The sequence below is a fragment of the Euleptes europaea genome, chromosome 8 (assembly GCF_029931775.1).
Source record: "Euleptes europaea isolate rEulEur1 chromosome 8, rEulEur1.hap1, whole genome shotgun sequence".
In the NCBI taxonomy this organism is placed as follows: domain Eukaryota; kingdom Metazoa; phylum Chordata; class Lepidosauria; order Squamata; family Sphaerodactylidae; genus Euleptes; species Euleptes europaea.
The window spans coordinates 86,893,710-86,909,166 of record NC_079319.1 but is presented as its reverse complement, the minus strand read 5'-3'; the positions used below and the strand labels follow the sequence as shown (position 1 = coordinate 86,909,166).

Sequence of the window (15,457 nt, the reverse complement as noted above, 5' to 3'; positions counted from 1 at the left end):
TTCTGTGTATACATTTTGTTCCAACGAGGTCTATTTTGCAGATACTGTCCGTTTCCCCTCTTCTTTTTATTAGGTCCTGGCTCAGTGGTAGAGCATCTATTTGGCATAAAGAGGGTCTTGTGTTCAATCCCCTGGCATCGCCCGTTAAGGGTGATGTGAAAGGCCTCTAATCTGAGACCCTGGAGTGGTTCTGCCAGTCACAGTAGACTATACCGACCTTGATAGACCAGGGATCTGATTCAGTATAAAGCAGTATGTGTTCAGATGTACTGTTCGGTCAGTGTTATCTGGTGTGGCTCTCTTTGCACAAACACCTCTCTATTTGAGGTCCCCTGAATGAAGGAAGAGACGATGGCTACGCCAGTCTTCATTTGCAGCGAAATATATGTGTGATAAGAGACCAATGCATGCCAGAGCCTCCTGAGTTCTCAGTTATAAAGTCCTATGAATTGGTGCAGAATCCTAATTTCACAGCTGCAAAATGCATATAAAGAAATAAATTGATTTCATAAGGTACTGTTCCAACATTTGAAGTTTCCATTTTTAAAGTTGGTTAAAAAAAGAAAGAAATCCAGTGGCTTGGATCATGCCTCGATTTTCACCTGTTCAGGTGTGGGGGGCATTTTTGCTGATCCCTTACTCTGCAAGAGACCCTTGATTCCCCCCAGACTATTCTTAAGGATCCCTTGTGCCCCAGGAGAAGCATTTCAGGGGACATTTGGGGCAGTAAAACTCGCCTGCCCTTGAGCCTGTGAAAATCTAGGCAGGATCCAACCCAGTATCTCCCCCCACCTAAAAAGAAATCCCTTAAAACTAGCCCATATAAATATGACAGGATTGGCATAGCTATCAATTATAGTTGTGTGACTTTGGCTGGTGATGAAGTGTGAACCCTTTTCTGTACAGAAAGTAGAAATTGGAAAACAAAACCTAGAAATGTCACTTGTCCATTAATTTATTTAAATTAGTGTGCCATGTTGCTCGAAAAGTACCACATTCCCTTCCAACTTCACTTTAGGTATGATTAGGGTTGCCAACTACCAGGAAATCTGCTAATTCAACTCATCTCCAGCCGATAGAGACCAGTTCACCTGGCGACAAATGGCCGCTTCGGCAATTGAACTCTATGGCATTGAAGTCCCTCCCCTCCCCAAACCCCGCCCTCTTCAGGCTCCGCCCCCAAAATCTCCCGCCGGTTGCAAAGAGGGACCTGGCAACCCTAGGTATAATCTAGGCAGAGTCTGGAGTTCAGTAGATCTTTCATGAACATGTTTTGTTAGGCTCTTGAGAATTTTTTTGCTTTCTCCCCCGCCCATTCCTGGCGAACTAAAAAACACCCTCCACCTAAATTGCTTCCAGTTTTGCTTTCAGACAAAAGCCTTTTATGCATGGTGGTCACCCCCTTGCGGTCACCTCTCTGATGACTTTGGGCATTTGTTTGGATTATGCATGCCATTTCTGACTGTCGGAGGCCGCCTCGCTCTCCCCCTGCCTTTCCCCAAATTTTGCCTGTGTTTTCAGGGACCTGTTTTATGACAAATGTGAAAATGTGGGCAAAACACGGGGGAATGCAGGGTGGGGGGAGCAAGGTGAACTCTGACGGCCGGACACGGCATGCATAATCCAAACGAAGACCTGAAGTCGTTGGAGGGGTGGCCACGAGGGAAACAAAAATGCATAAAAGCCTGGCTTTGGCCGGGAAGAGCGGGATAACAAATGGAAATAATAAATAAATAAATAAAATCTCTGGGACAGTTCTATTGGGGAAAGTTTTATCACTCTGACAATCATGGTAGACTAACTGCAGCGGTCATTGGACCAGTTGCAAGCATCACGTGATGTATTTTGCCTTACTCTGGACTGAATACGTCCTTCATACCTATATTAAGCCTGCAGTAATACTATTGCTTGATCTTGTAATTTCACTGACACTTGGAGTGCTGATGTATGAGAAATGCGGCTTGTTGGAAGCTATGTGTTTTTTTGGAGTGGTGATAGTGGCAAGCTTTTCTCGGTGCTCTCGGGTCATGTCCGACCTCTTGGGACTATTTGTTATGCTACGCAGAGATCTCTTTATCACACACGTGGCTTTCTGAAGGCTCTGTGGCAGGTCGGGAGCGTGAGTCGATATGTAAATGGGTTTGGGAAACATTTCACGCGGCTGTACTTTTGTTCCGCCTGGCATTCAGATGATGGCACGGATTTTTGAAAGGCGAGCAGCTGATGGTTATGAATGCCGCACGTTCTCGATAGCGCTGCAGCTGTCTGGCTGCATTAATGATCAAATGCCGGGCATCAGTCTCTTGATGTCCCTACCCATCAAACTAAGTGCGACAGCCTCCTACCCTCTGTGACATTCGGCATAGGAGCATTTTCTGATGCTTTGAAGCTACTGCTGCATTTGGGGGAGAGTGGGGGAATTAAAAACAGGCTTCTGGGGGTCCAAGCATTGTCTGCCTTCAAATTAGAAGCACAGTTCCATCTAGAATGGCAGTAAAGCACCCGGCCCAACTGGAGCACAGCAAACATCAGCCCAATAGAAAAAGGCAGCTGTCACTCACACAGTGCCAAGAAAGTCAGATCATAAGGGCCGAGTATAAAATCTCAAACGTTTTATGTAGGAATCTCAAGTTGAATTTGAAAATCTCTTCACCAGTGGCCAACCCCAGTTTACCATCTCTTGTACTCCCTCTCTCCTAATACTAGAGCATGGGGTCATTGCTGAAGCTGGAGGGTGAGAGATTCAAAACAGATAAAAGGATGTATTTCTTCACACAACACATAGTTAAATTGTGGAACTCCCTGCCCCGGGATGTGGGGATGGCTGCCAACTTGGAAGGCTTGAAGAGGGGAGTGGACATGTTCATGGAGGAGAGGGCTATCCATGACTACTAGTCAAAGTGAATACTAGTCAGGATGCATACCTATTCTCTTCAGGATCAGAGGAGCATGCCCATTATATTAGGTGCTGTGGAACACAGGCAGGATAATGCTGCTGCAGTTGGGTTAGAATATTTATCCCTGATATGATGCCTATTTACTTGCAACAGAATTTTCTAAGGGGAAATACCTGACCTACGGTCTAAAGTAGGTCATCCCTGACCTACGGTCCGAAGTAGTACAATCCGCATGGCATCCCTGAATTACGGTCTGAAGTAGTACAATCTGCTCTTCCCCCGAGATTCCCCTGATTTATCCTCCTGCATTTTGTTCTATTTTGTTTTCCAGTTATGTAATCCTAGTCCTACAGCACTGTTAATGGGAGTTCTCTGCAGTCTGATTGTTTTATAATCCGTAATCCAGTTTAAGTCTCAGCAAGAAAGGTATCTATAAATGAAGGAAATAAAATTTAAAACATTTATCATTCCTTCTTCCCAGGAGCTCAAGGCAGTGTACATGGTTCTAAGAAAGAGTGACTGGCCCAAGTACAATCCGCATGGCATTCCAAGAAAGAGTGACTGGCCCAAGGTCACCTATGCTGCTTCCATATGGCTCTTTTGCTCCACCTCAGCTCAGAAACTGGCACAATTGTTTTCAGAGCAACCATATAACATTACTGTCCCTTTGTTGCTTTTCTGGCTTTTCCCCTGCTTTGCTACGAACCTTTCACGAATCTCCTTTGATGTAGAGAGATTTGGTTTCTGGAAAGATCACAGTCAAAGCAGGTTTTCGTGTCATGCAGACAGGATTTTCAGACCTCCTGTCCACATCAATGTAATTTCGTATCCATCATTCCCCTGCGGATGCCCCCAGAGGGCTTTAGCCATTTTTTTCCACTTGGAAGTTGCTATATCACCATTGTGTTGTAATGCTATAGCGATATAGCAACTTCTGATACATCTTTTTAAAAAGCCATCAAAATGCCCAGTGGCATGAAAGCAAGAACAGCAGCTGCCGAGGAATGCTGTGGAAAGACCTGTGTGGGTGCCGTGTTTCCACTCTGTTTCTACTTTTGCATTGGCAGTGATATCGAATGCACAACAGAGAATCATCACCATGTGGAAGTGAGCTTCATGGCTGGGTGGGAATTTGAATCCTTGTCTCTCCAGTACTATGGTGACACTCTGTATGCTACACCACATTCTGTATTTGTAGACCAGACCTCAGTAACAGTTCTAATTCAAATGGCAAGTTATGTGCTAGTCAACTTGGTAGTGAGCTGAAAGTAGGGCTGCAAATCCCCAGTGGGGGTGTAGCATCCCCCATCTTTTTGTCCACCATCGCTCATGTACTTACTGGAAGTTCCTACCAGAAGTGACAAAGGGTAGCTCTAGGAATCTCTGGAAACTCTATGGTTTTACTATAGAGTTTTCAGCAATTCCTAGAACTACCCTTCATCACTTCTGGTAAGAATTTTCAGTATGAGGCAGCATTAAAAAAAAAAATCCCACAATGCTGGCACTTTGTGGTGACTCTAGTTGGAAGTAGCAACATTAATTTTCACCTACTTATTCCTGAGTATGGAAGGTATGTGCTGGCACACTCCTGTGGCTTGTACTCAATCCAAATGAATATTATTTTCAGTCAGCAAAATGGTGAACACCAACAAAAAGTTATTTCTATAATTTTCTCAGAGCCTTTGCATTCCAACCACTTTTCAGTTGCACAAACCAACTGTGGATTTGAAAACAGAATATGAACGATCACCATTAGAAAGCCTTAATCCCAAGCCAAACTTTTGTGCACGTATTTTTTTTGCTAATTGGCTCTTAATGCTCCTTTCTCACCACGGTATATTTTGGCCGGTGCTATATTCCTGCTAGTCTTTTATGTACTTTTTGGGTACAGCTTATTAGCTGCTATTTTGGGCAATTTTACTTTCTTCAGACACACAACAGCGGTAAACATTAGAAAAATCAGGCAATCATGCAAATTTAGTCCATGAAAAATTCACAGAATTCCGCATTAAAAACAACAACCCTAAAGTGGATTATTTATCAATACATATTTACAGTATATTTCAAGGAAATCAAGAAAATCCACACACAGGGAGCCAGCAGTTATTTGTTGGTGTGTACATGATTTCTTTTTAAATGGGTAAGCATTGATTGATCTGATTATAAAATAAAACAATTATCTGAGGATAAGAACCTGTATTCCCTCTCCCCAACCAGAAGAGAAGGAGAGGGGAATGAAGTATTAATGATTTGTTGTGTAATGTAGTTAATAGGGGTAGCACCTCTGCTAAGGCAATAATGAGATGACTACTTGTAAGCAATTCAGTCTTGATTTACTCTTCACACTTTGTAAGTCAGGGATACAGGACTTCAGTTCCTTGATAGCTGTGTAACAGCGCCATCAGTATAGGATTGCCAAATCCAGATCAGGAAATTTCTGGAGATTTGGGGATGGTACCTGGGGAAGAGTGGGGTTTGGGGAAGGGAGGGAACTCAGCACGGTATTATGCTGTACAATCCACCTCTGATGCAGCCATTTTCTCCAGGTCATCTGATCTCTGAAGCATGGAGATTAGGTGTGATTCCTGGAGATTCTGGAGGTTGGCAACCTTACACCCAACCTTCAAAACTGTAATCCTTTTCACAAGTTACAGTGAACACGCATGCAATGCATGTGTACAGCATACTCCTTTTATGAGTGTAATACGTTGATCTCATATTACATTCATTGCGGGGGCAGCTGAATGTGTTTTTAGATTCCACATTTATCTACATGCCTGGTGGCTCAGCTGAGAAAGGGGCAGGATAGGGTTACCAGGTCCATCTTCACCACCAGTGGGAGGTTTTTGGGGCAGAGCCTGGGGAGAGTGGGGTTTGGGGAGGGGAGAGACTTCCATGCCATAGAGTCCAGTTGCACCACGTATGAATTTTCTGCTAGCAGCCCGTTTGGGAGCTCCAAATTTATCCTAGGAATTGTACAATTAAGCCCTTGTGGCTGATGAAGCTACCTCGTGTAGCGAAGGCGCTGGAGTACTTCCGGAGCCGCGTTACCACCACCTACTCCTCCATTGTCTGAAGAATATGAAATTGACCAGAAACGCAACTATATGCTTTATATGAACTTTTGCACATGTATTACTACTAGTTATTGTTTCTACCTACTTGCTTTGTAACCTCGGTTGCTCAGCGTTGTTTGCTTATCTTGTTATTTTTGGATAATACATTGATTGCACTTGCTACTTTGCTTGTTTACTTTTGCCTACTACTGTTTATTTGATCAGTACCTGGAGGTTGGCAACCCTAGGGAGGAATTCCCTGAAAAGGGGAATAAAATGCAGAGCGTCATGTTACCCCCTTCCCATTTTGGATGCAAGTGGAGTGTCTTCATGGGTATTCTGTCCACAGCCCCCCAGTTCCTCCTTTTTTAAAGGGGCAAGCCTCGTGAAGCCCCTGAGTTGTACTGAGAATGAACATGATATCGTGGTGCTTCCCTTCCAGTTTAATTTGGAGGTTTCTTGCTGTCCTTGTCGGGGAGGGAATCCCAGAGTGGAAGCAGCCTTAAACTAAAGTTGTTCCATTCTTAGCTGGGGGAGAAATGTAGTGCTGATCTAAGAATTGTAGGAGTTGGACTTTGCAGAGTCAGGGCTGATATTAGGCATTTCCCCCCGTAAGAGTTGTTTGACAGTAGAATCAGCTTCCTAGGGAGGTGGTGAGCTCTTCCTCTCTGGCAGACTTTAAGCGGAGGCTGGACAAACCCTTGTCAGGGATGCCCTAGGCTGATCCTGCATTTAGCAGGGTCTTGGGCTAGATGTCTTGTCTGGCCCCTTCCAACTCGATGATTCTGTGATTCTATTGATAGAAACCATGCAACAGTATTAGGATCCGCATTTGATTTTTTTAAAAATGCAGTGATAATATTGTGACTAGGGCTGCCAGGTATGTCCTGGCAACTGGCAGAGGGTGGAGTGAGGAACTTAGGACAGTAAACTGACTGAGGTCTCTAGCATCTGAAACACAGTGATGACATTTCTGGCATGCACTGGAAGTGCGGTGCAAATACCAAAGCATCACGTCGCTGCTGGCCACGGGGCTGCTTTGGTATTTGCGCATAACTCTAGGCCCAAGCAAGAGTGTCCCCCAGGGGTTGTTGGCAACGCAATTGACATCATTTCCGGTGCATGCCAGAAATGACGTCCCCGCATGTTGGATGTCGGAGGCCTCAGAGTAAGTTTACTACCCTAAGTTCCCCCGCTGGCTGGCTGAACGGCACTGGGGGGTGCTAAAGGGGGGTTCCCCATTACCAGTGGGGGACTAGCAACCTTAATTTTGACAGTTTTTTTGGATTTCTCATTTCAGCCAGACAGATACCGACAAAATCCACATGTGTGCATCTGGGCTTTGAAATTTCCGATCCGAAACCTGAAATGGCAAAAAATGCGTCCGATTTTGCACATTTTCTGATATTTGCTTCAGTGCTGGGCATGGGCCTTCAGAAAACAACACTACTCCCCCTCCCTACAAACACTTTCAACATGCATAGAGCACATGTCTACAAAATCTTGACCTGCCAGGGCTGTAGGCCCATTACTTCGGACAGCGTGAAAAGACAGAAAATATATTTTTCGCTGCATTCTCAGGCCTGCAAAACAGGCAAAAAGGGTCTCGGTCTCTCTCTTTCTCTGGCTGTTGCGAGCATCTGAGACAGCGAAGGAGCTGGCATGCTGCTATTATTGTCAGGGACATTCCAGGCACAAAGTGTGTGTGTGTGTGGGGGGGGGGAAACAGTCCTCTCTAGGTCAAATATTTCTTCCTCACATAACTTATGTAAGAGTCAAGTCAGCTTCAGAAGCATAACTGCACAACAGATTATCGGTTAAAAAAAAATCCCATACAAGATAAAACCCACAAGGGCACTGTCAGCATCTCTCTTTACAGATGCTCCCTATATTTTCACAGACGCGAAGCTTTGTTAGAACTGCCCGTGACAGGTCAGGAAAATACATTGGGAGGCTTGGGGGACTCCTGATCTGAATTGCAATGCAGCAGTTCGGCGGATCCTAAATCTCCTCTGCTGTTCTTGAAAGGGGAGGGGGAACACCTCGTAAAAAGGGGAGGGCGAGACAGACGCTGGTTGATTTTGCTGGAATGGAGAAAGAAGAAGAAGCAGGAGTTGTTTTTTTATATGCCGACTTTCTCTACCACTTAAGGAAGAATCAAACCGGCTTACAATCACCTTCCCTTCCCCTCCCCACAACAGACACTCTGTGACGTAGGTGGGGCTGAGAGAGTGTGACTAGCCCAAGGTCACCCAGCTGGCTTCATGTGGAGGAGTGGGGAAACAAATCCAGTGCACCAATTAGCCTCCATCACTCAGGTGGAGGAGTGGGGAATCAAACCCGGTTCTCCAGATCAGAGTCCACCACTCCAAACCACCGCTCTAATCCACTGCACCACACTGGCTCTCAAGAGCTCCCATTCTTTTTAGATGACAATTTAGCAAAATTACCATCACGGGAGTTCTGTTTTTACAGCAACCATATGGGGGGGGGGGGAATCCTTAGGTTAGAAGAAATCTGATAGGAAATTTGCCTTTTTTTTTTCTTTTTCTTTTTAATCCAGAGATCCCTTCAGTATGGCACGGCTACTAAAATGTCAGAAGTGTGTGTATGTGTGCTGCATTACAGAGGAGGAGCATGTTATGTGGCACAAAGTGAACCTTAAGGGTCTGAAGAATAGCGAGGGGGGAGACATGTTAGCCGTTGGCACTGTGAAAAGAGGAGAGAGTCTATACACAATGTCAAGGCAAAAGAAAGGTGATTTGCCATGGACTTCTTTGGTGGCTTCCCGTCCAAGTACTGACCAGGGCTGACCCTGCTTAGCTTCCAAGATTTGACGACCTTGGACTAGCTTGGGCCATCCATGTCAGGGCATGTTATTTTCATACCACATTGTAATTCTTCATTTCTGTCCATCCTGCTGCCTATAGTCAGTTGTCTGCTCTCTTTGGCACACCTTTTTACAGCTGTGTAACAGGTAGAAATTCTGCTAATGTAGTTTACAGCCTTCAATTTGCAAGATCTGAGCAAGGCTGTCAAAGATAGGACGTTTTGGAGGACTTTCATAGGGTCGCCATTAGTCGGAAGCGACTTGACGGCACTTAACACACACACAGTTTACCTACTCTCCATGGTTGTGGAAATCTTTGCCTGTTGAATTTCTGCCTTCAGCTGTTAGGGCATAGCAATTCTGTTAGGAAAAATGTGTATGATATTTGTTGATGTTGCTATGTTTTCCAGTTGTTAGGCTGCTTTGAGCTCTTAAGGCAGGCTCTGAGCTCAGATATAGTTTCCTGACTGATACGGTTGTACGAGCACAAGAGTATAAGTACATACAAATAACCTCTCTGCAGGGTCTGGAGTTTTGGAGTGCCTGTAGGGATGCCAACCTCCAGGTACTAGCTGGAGATCTCCTGTTATTGCAGCTGATCTCAGAGATCAGTTCAACTGGAGAAAATGGCCACTTTGGCAATTGGACTCTATGGCATTGAAGTGAGCTGACAGGCGAACAGCAGCTTCAGGTATGTTCTTCACACCGTCCCAAATCGCAGTGCTGAACCGCATCAGGATTCTGGAAAGCTGGCCACCAGCAGCTAGCCCCTCTTCTGGAGAGGGAGAAAGAACGAAGTCCTTTTTGAGTGCCCTGCTTTGACCGCTCTTTTGTCCGGCACGATATAAATGTAACTCAGCGTCCAAAAAGCTGAGTCTGCGGGTCGGAAGCCGCACTCTCTTCTCTTCTTTTTTTTTCTAAATGCACTTTGTGCGTGTGTTTTCTTCTCCTAGGGGCATACGTGCTGCAGGTCAAAGCAACAGATGCTGACGACCCAACATACGGAAACAGCGCCCGCGTGGTTTACAGTATTCTTCAGGGACAGCCATATTTCTCCATCGATCCCAAGACAGGTAATAAAGCATGTTTGTCCGTGAGACTGTTATCGCTCCCCTTCCAGCCATCATCCTAATTAGGGGCCCACCTGGACAATCTTTACCCAACCACAGAGGAAGAGTATTAATGGAATGCTTTTGTGAGGTCGCACGGTGGTTGCCTCCTTTTCGTGCAGGGGAAGAACTGCCTCCTCGGGTTTCAGTGGACATTAAACATTGCCTTGTTAGTGCAGGGCAAGGTCCATCTAGTTTGTGATTCTACCCCGACCTGGCCTGATGCCTCTGGATGCTCTGAAGTGAGTCATGAAGGTGGTGACCTTTCCCATGCTGTTTGTCCTCAGTGTCTATTATCCAGAGAAGAAGAAGAGTTGGTTTTTATATGCCAACTTTCTCCACCACTTAAGGAAGACTCCTACTGGCTTACAATCACCTTCCCTTCCCCTCCCCACAACAGACACACTGTGAGGTAGGTGGTGCTGAGAGAGCTCTAAGAGAACTGTGACTAGCCCAAGGTCACCCAGCTGGCTTCATGTGCAGGAGTGTTGAAACCAACCTGGTTCACCAGATTAGCGTCCGCCGCTCATGTGGAGGAGTGGGGAATCAAACCCAGTTCTCCAGATTAGAGTCCACCGCTTTTAACCACAACATCACGCTGGAAAGAAGAAGAGTTGGTTTTTATATGCCGACTTTCTCTACCACTTAAGGTAAAATCAAACCGGCTTACAATCACCTCCCCCTCCCCACAACAGGCACCCTATGAGGTAGGTGAGGCTGAGAGAGTGTGACTTGCCCAAGGTCACCCAGCTGGCTTCGTGTGTAGGAGTGGGGAAGGTATACTGCTTTCTGCAAATGGAAGTTCCATTAGCTACCATGGCTAATATCTATGGATTGATGCATCCTTCTTGAAATATGTATTATCCTTTCCCTACCACCACGACCCCCAAGTGGGTTTTCTCCATTTTGTTTTTGTTTTAGGTTTTGTTTTTTGTTTTTTTGCTGTCAAGTCACAGCAGACTTACACTTTTCAAGGCAAGAGAGGTTTAGAGGTGGTTTGCCATTGCCTGCCTCCACGTCATGACCCTTGTATTCCTTTGAGGTCTCCCTTCCAAATACTAGCTAGGGTCAAGGCTGAGAGTGTTTGACTGGCTCAATGCCTAGTTAAATTGTGGAACTCCCTGCCCCAGGATGTGGTGATGGCTGCCAACTTGAAAGGTTTTAAGAGGGAAGTGGACATGTTCATGGCTGCTAATCAAAATCAATACTAGTCATGAAGCATACCTATTCTCTACAGTATCAGAGGAGCCTGCCTATAATATGAGGTGCTGTGGAACAAAGACAGCAGTCGTCTTGTTTGTAGACTTCCTAGAGGCACCTGGTTGGCCACTATGTAAACAGACTGATGGATGTGATGGGCCTTGTTCTGATCCAGCAGGGCTCTTCTTATGTTCTTAGGTAGGTAACCCAGCAAGCTTTCACAGCACGAGTGGGGATTCGAACCTGGTTTTCCCAGGTCCTAGTCTGACACCTTAACCACTACACCACACTGGCATACAAAGTGCTAAACGCTTATTTAACCTCACTGAATACCCAGTTTTAAAGACAAGGTGGCCACTAAAAATCAAAATTAGGTTGACAGCGTTCCATTTAGGGAATAGGTTGTGTGAAACTACCTATGGTGTTGTTTTGTTCTGGAGTTTTATTGGAATGGTTAAAATTGGCACAACCAACTCACAAGCTTGTACCACACACAAATAACTCTCCAGGTACACAGGCACTAGAGCAGAAGTACATGTGAACCAGCTCCAAGAAGCTCCATACCCTTGCCTGTTCTGTATCTTTCTTTGATAACCTGTATATCACAATTCACCTATGACAAGAATGGGAAAGGGGATTTGAAGCACCAAACTTAATATTCCTGAGCTAGGGTTGCCAATTTTTTTCCCTGCCCCTAGTCTAGTGGCTCCACTATCAGATTAAATACAGAAGAGATGCAGGCGATCTTGGCGTGGCTACAAAATGTCTGGAGGTGTCTACATTATAAAAAGTGGGATCACTAGGGCTACCAGGTACCTTGGAATGGCAGGCAATTGCCTGCCAATCAATCTGGCGGCTGACAGCCAGGATTGGGTGTGCATGCTGCCACGAGCAACGTGATCCCGTCTCTTCCAGTTTACTTCCAGAAGCGCTGCAGCTTGACGGGACAGTTTACCACTCAAATGGGGCTTTGAGTGGTCAGTCGTCCCCTTGTGCTGTGGTGCTTCATTGCATTGCTTGCGGCCATGCGTGAGCAATCCACACCCAATAAGTTGCAGTCTGCTGTGTTGTAGAGTGTGCAGAACTCATGCGTGTGGAAGGTAGTACCCTTACAGAGTGTGCTGAGCTGTCAGGATAATGGATGGAATACGTCTGGATTAAACAACCGCACTTTTTCTAAATGAATCTGCATGGGTGGGAAACCTGCCATTTTTTCCAGCTTGCTTGCTTTTGGCAGGTGGTTGGTCCTGAAGGCCAGGAGAGGGGGGAATTAATGTCAGGCTGTTATTTTGAGGTCACTGGATATGGGTAAAAGTAGGAAGAAGGATGCACAAACAGTCTGAAATGCTCATGGGACGGGAGGGCAGTTAATTGCATATCTCGTCCTATATTCTGAAATGTCATTCCGGCTTCTGTATTTAATAATTCAATGACTTAACCAATATGTTGCAGGCTAAAGGCTGCCAATTGTGTGTCTTGAATGCAACTGTAGGGAGGGCTGCCCGCCTGCCCCCTTTCTGCAAATGGGATTTCTTCTCCCAGCGAATCTGTACTTGAATGTCAGATGGGCTGTTAAAAACCATCACTTCCTGGCTAATCAATGATTGGTGCGAGAAACAGCAGCATATTGTCAGCCTAAGCTCTCCAGAGGTCACAATCCTCTGTTAAATGTACCTTTTTAAACAATAGGCCCTATCCCATCTGTAAACTGTGGTTTTTTTTTAATTAAGATGAATTCCCCCCATCCTGACCCAAACTCTGGGGCATAAAAATCATAACCTTAATGTTCCTCTTTAATTAGACCTCACTGGTAGTATAGAGTTGTTAAAATCTGGGCTGCATGTATTTCTGAATTTGATGGCTGCCAGCAGCTAAGATTTCCCCAGGATCCACTACCCTCTTTTTTTCTGCATCCCTCTCTTTCAGTATCCCTTTCATATTAATTGCATTCAAAGGACTCCGAGAAGCGGGAACAGGCGGCCTTAAAGATTTTTTCCCCTTGGAATGATATCCGGATCAAACCTTTTGTGAATTTGCTTGAATTGCTGTTGTTTGAACAACTGCAATTAGAGAACTGGGGGCGGGGGCGGAACATGGGAAGCATCACTGATGCAGTGATGTCACTTCCAGGTGATCACCTGGAAGTTATGTCACCATGTCAGTGATACTCAAGGAATTCCCCCGGTCTCTATGATAGAGACCATAGAGATTGGGAAAAGTCCTAGTGTCACAGACATGGCCACCAGAAAGAGATTAAAAATCAGCATTAAAACAGTGTACACAGACACACACACACACAAAGCCAGCAATTAAAAACAAGAGGGTTAATGACCCCCCCCCTCTCTGCTTATAATGTTTTTATGTCAAGTGACATCTTACTTATGGTGACCCCTGGTGAGGTTTTCAAGGCAAGAGATGTTCACAGGTGGTCCACCATTGTCTGCCACATGACGACCCTGGCATTCCTTGGAGGTCTCCCATCCAAATACTAGCAAGGGTCGACCTTCCTTTGCTTCTGAGATCTGACAAGATCAGGTTATCCTGGGGCTATCCAGGACAGGACTAGCCAGGTCTCTTTATGACATACATCAAATGTATACTTACAATTTTGTCTCCATAAAAGGTGTTATAAGAACAGCCTTGCCAAACATGGACAGAGAAGTCAAAGAACAATATCAGGTCCTCATTCAGGCCAAGGACATGGGAGGTCAACTCGGAGGACTGGCTGGAACGACGACTGTGAACATCACCCTCACCGATGTCAATGACAATCCACCAAGATTTCCCAAGAGTAAGTTCTGTCAGGCATCCATAATATGCAAGATCAAAGCAATTGTCTTTGTTATATCACATACAAATTATTGGCATAATTTTATTTTTATTGGCTTTAGATTTGTTATATCAATGTGATGAATGGTCTAATGAATTAGTATTGCAGGGGGGCCAAGGTATAAGCCACCTCAATTTCCTAATCTGGAGATGTGCAACCCTAATAATAACATACATACATATGATATGGGCATGCCAGTTGTCCATGAAGTCCCTGGGATCCAGATGCCAGTCAGTGATGAGGGATGGCAGAAAGTCCCTATCACCTCAGCTAGTGCTGAGCTGGCTAGAATTAAAATTAGAAGTAGGTAAACAGGAGATGGGTAAAGGTCGGGCTGCCTAGAGTTCAGCCAATAACTGCCAAGTAGGCAAAAAAACACCCCAACTCAGCTGAACGCTTTCATCTAATAGTGAGGCAGCATTTTGACCCTTTTCTGGGGGGAGGTTGGCAACTGGAAGTGCAAGAAAGATTGTGCCCTCACTTGAGATACCAGTACTGGGTAGATAGGTCTTGGCCGAGAACAGTTGTGAGTATATTCAAAACTAAGGACGATCAAATTGGTTCTGTACTCTGGGAGGAGGTTAATGAACTAACCCTATTTATATATGTTGAAGGACCCTATCCGGAGTAGTAAGGAATCTGTTATTTGAGTGAAGAGAAGCTTGAGCTCCTGTCCCTGGGGGGAGGGTGGCATGAGCAGATCATCCACGGAAATATAGCACCACTGCGCAGAAAGGTGTGGCAATTTTTGGTGCTACACCTTCCCCTCTTAAGACTGGATCTCAATACCTTTGATAGAGTAGGGGAGCCCCGGATGTCCCATTTAATCTGTAGGCGGGTGGTTCTCAGGGATTGGGAAGATGTTGCGGAGCATAGATGCCTTGTGGACCAGTCCACATCTCCATTCAGGAGGGACCAGGTGTCCTGCACCATCGGATGTGGAGAGACCCCTTTCATACCACTCTTACTATAGAGGTTTCCACTCTATACTATACAACTCTATACTCTATAGAGTAATATATATAGTGAGATATGTGTGTGTGTGTGTGTGTGTGTGTGTATATATATATATATATATATATATATATATATTACTATAGAGGTTTCCACTCTATACTATACCCCTTTCATAACACTATATACTATAGAGGTTTCCAACCACACCGGATGGTGGTTCCAGCCATCCAATCAGCATCCAGTATGGCCTATCCACACACACCCTTGGTTTGGCAGCCTTAGCCTTGCTCTTCTATTTCTCTTGTTGGGGCCACTAGACCCTGCTGGTAAGGCCCATGGCAATGTCTTTCTTGAAACTCACAATAGAGTGTATGGCAACCAGGCCATCTGTTATCTGTGGGGAGGTTACCTCAGTGTCTGTAGCCTATGGACTCATCCCAACATCCCAACTTCCTTTATGAACTTTAGAGTAGGGTGACCACCACCACTGAAGGTAATCACAGGAGTGAATGGACAGGCCCTTGAAGGCTCCTGCATAGGGAGTGAGGTGGGTTATGAAGGTTGCCCAGAGTATACGG

The 15,457-nt window shown here is 45.3% G+C and overlaps 1 protein-coding gene across 2 annotated transcripts in view; it reads left to right on the top strand.

Annotated features, from left to right (window-relative positions):
* Positions 1 to 15,457, top strand: part of CDH12 (cadherin 12) — a 214,766-nt gene that overhangs the window by 118,697 nt on the left and 80,612 nt on the right. For both annotated transcript variants that reach the window (XM_056854055.1, XM_056854056.1), the window contains exons 3-4: positions 9,737 to 9,856; positions 13,716 to 13,883. In XM_056854055.1, coding sequence (XP_056710033.1) covers positions 9,737 to 9,856; positions 13,716 to 13,883 — 288 coding nt within the window. The remainder of the gene's footprint in view (positions 1 to 9,736; positions 9,857 to 13,715; positions 13,884 to 15,457) is intronic.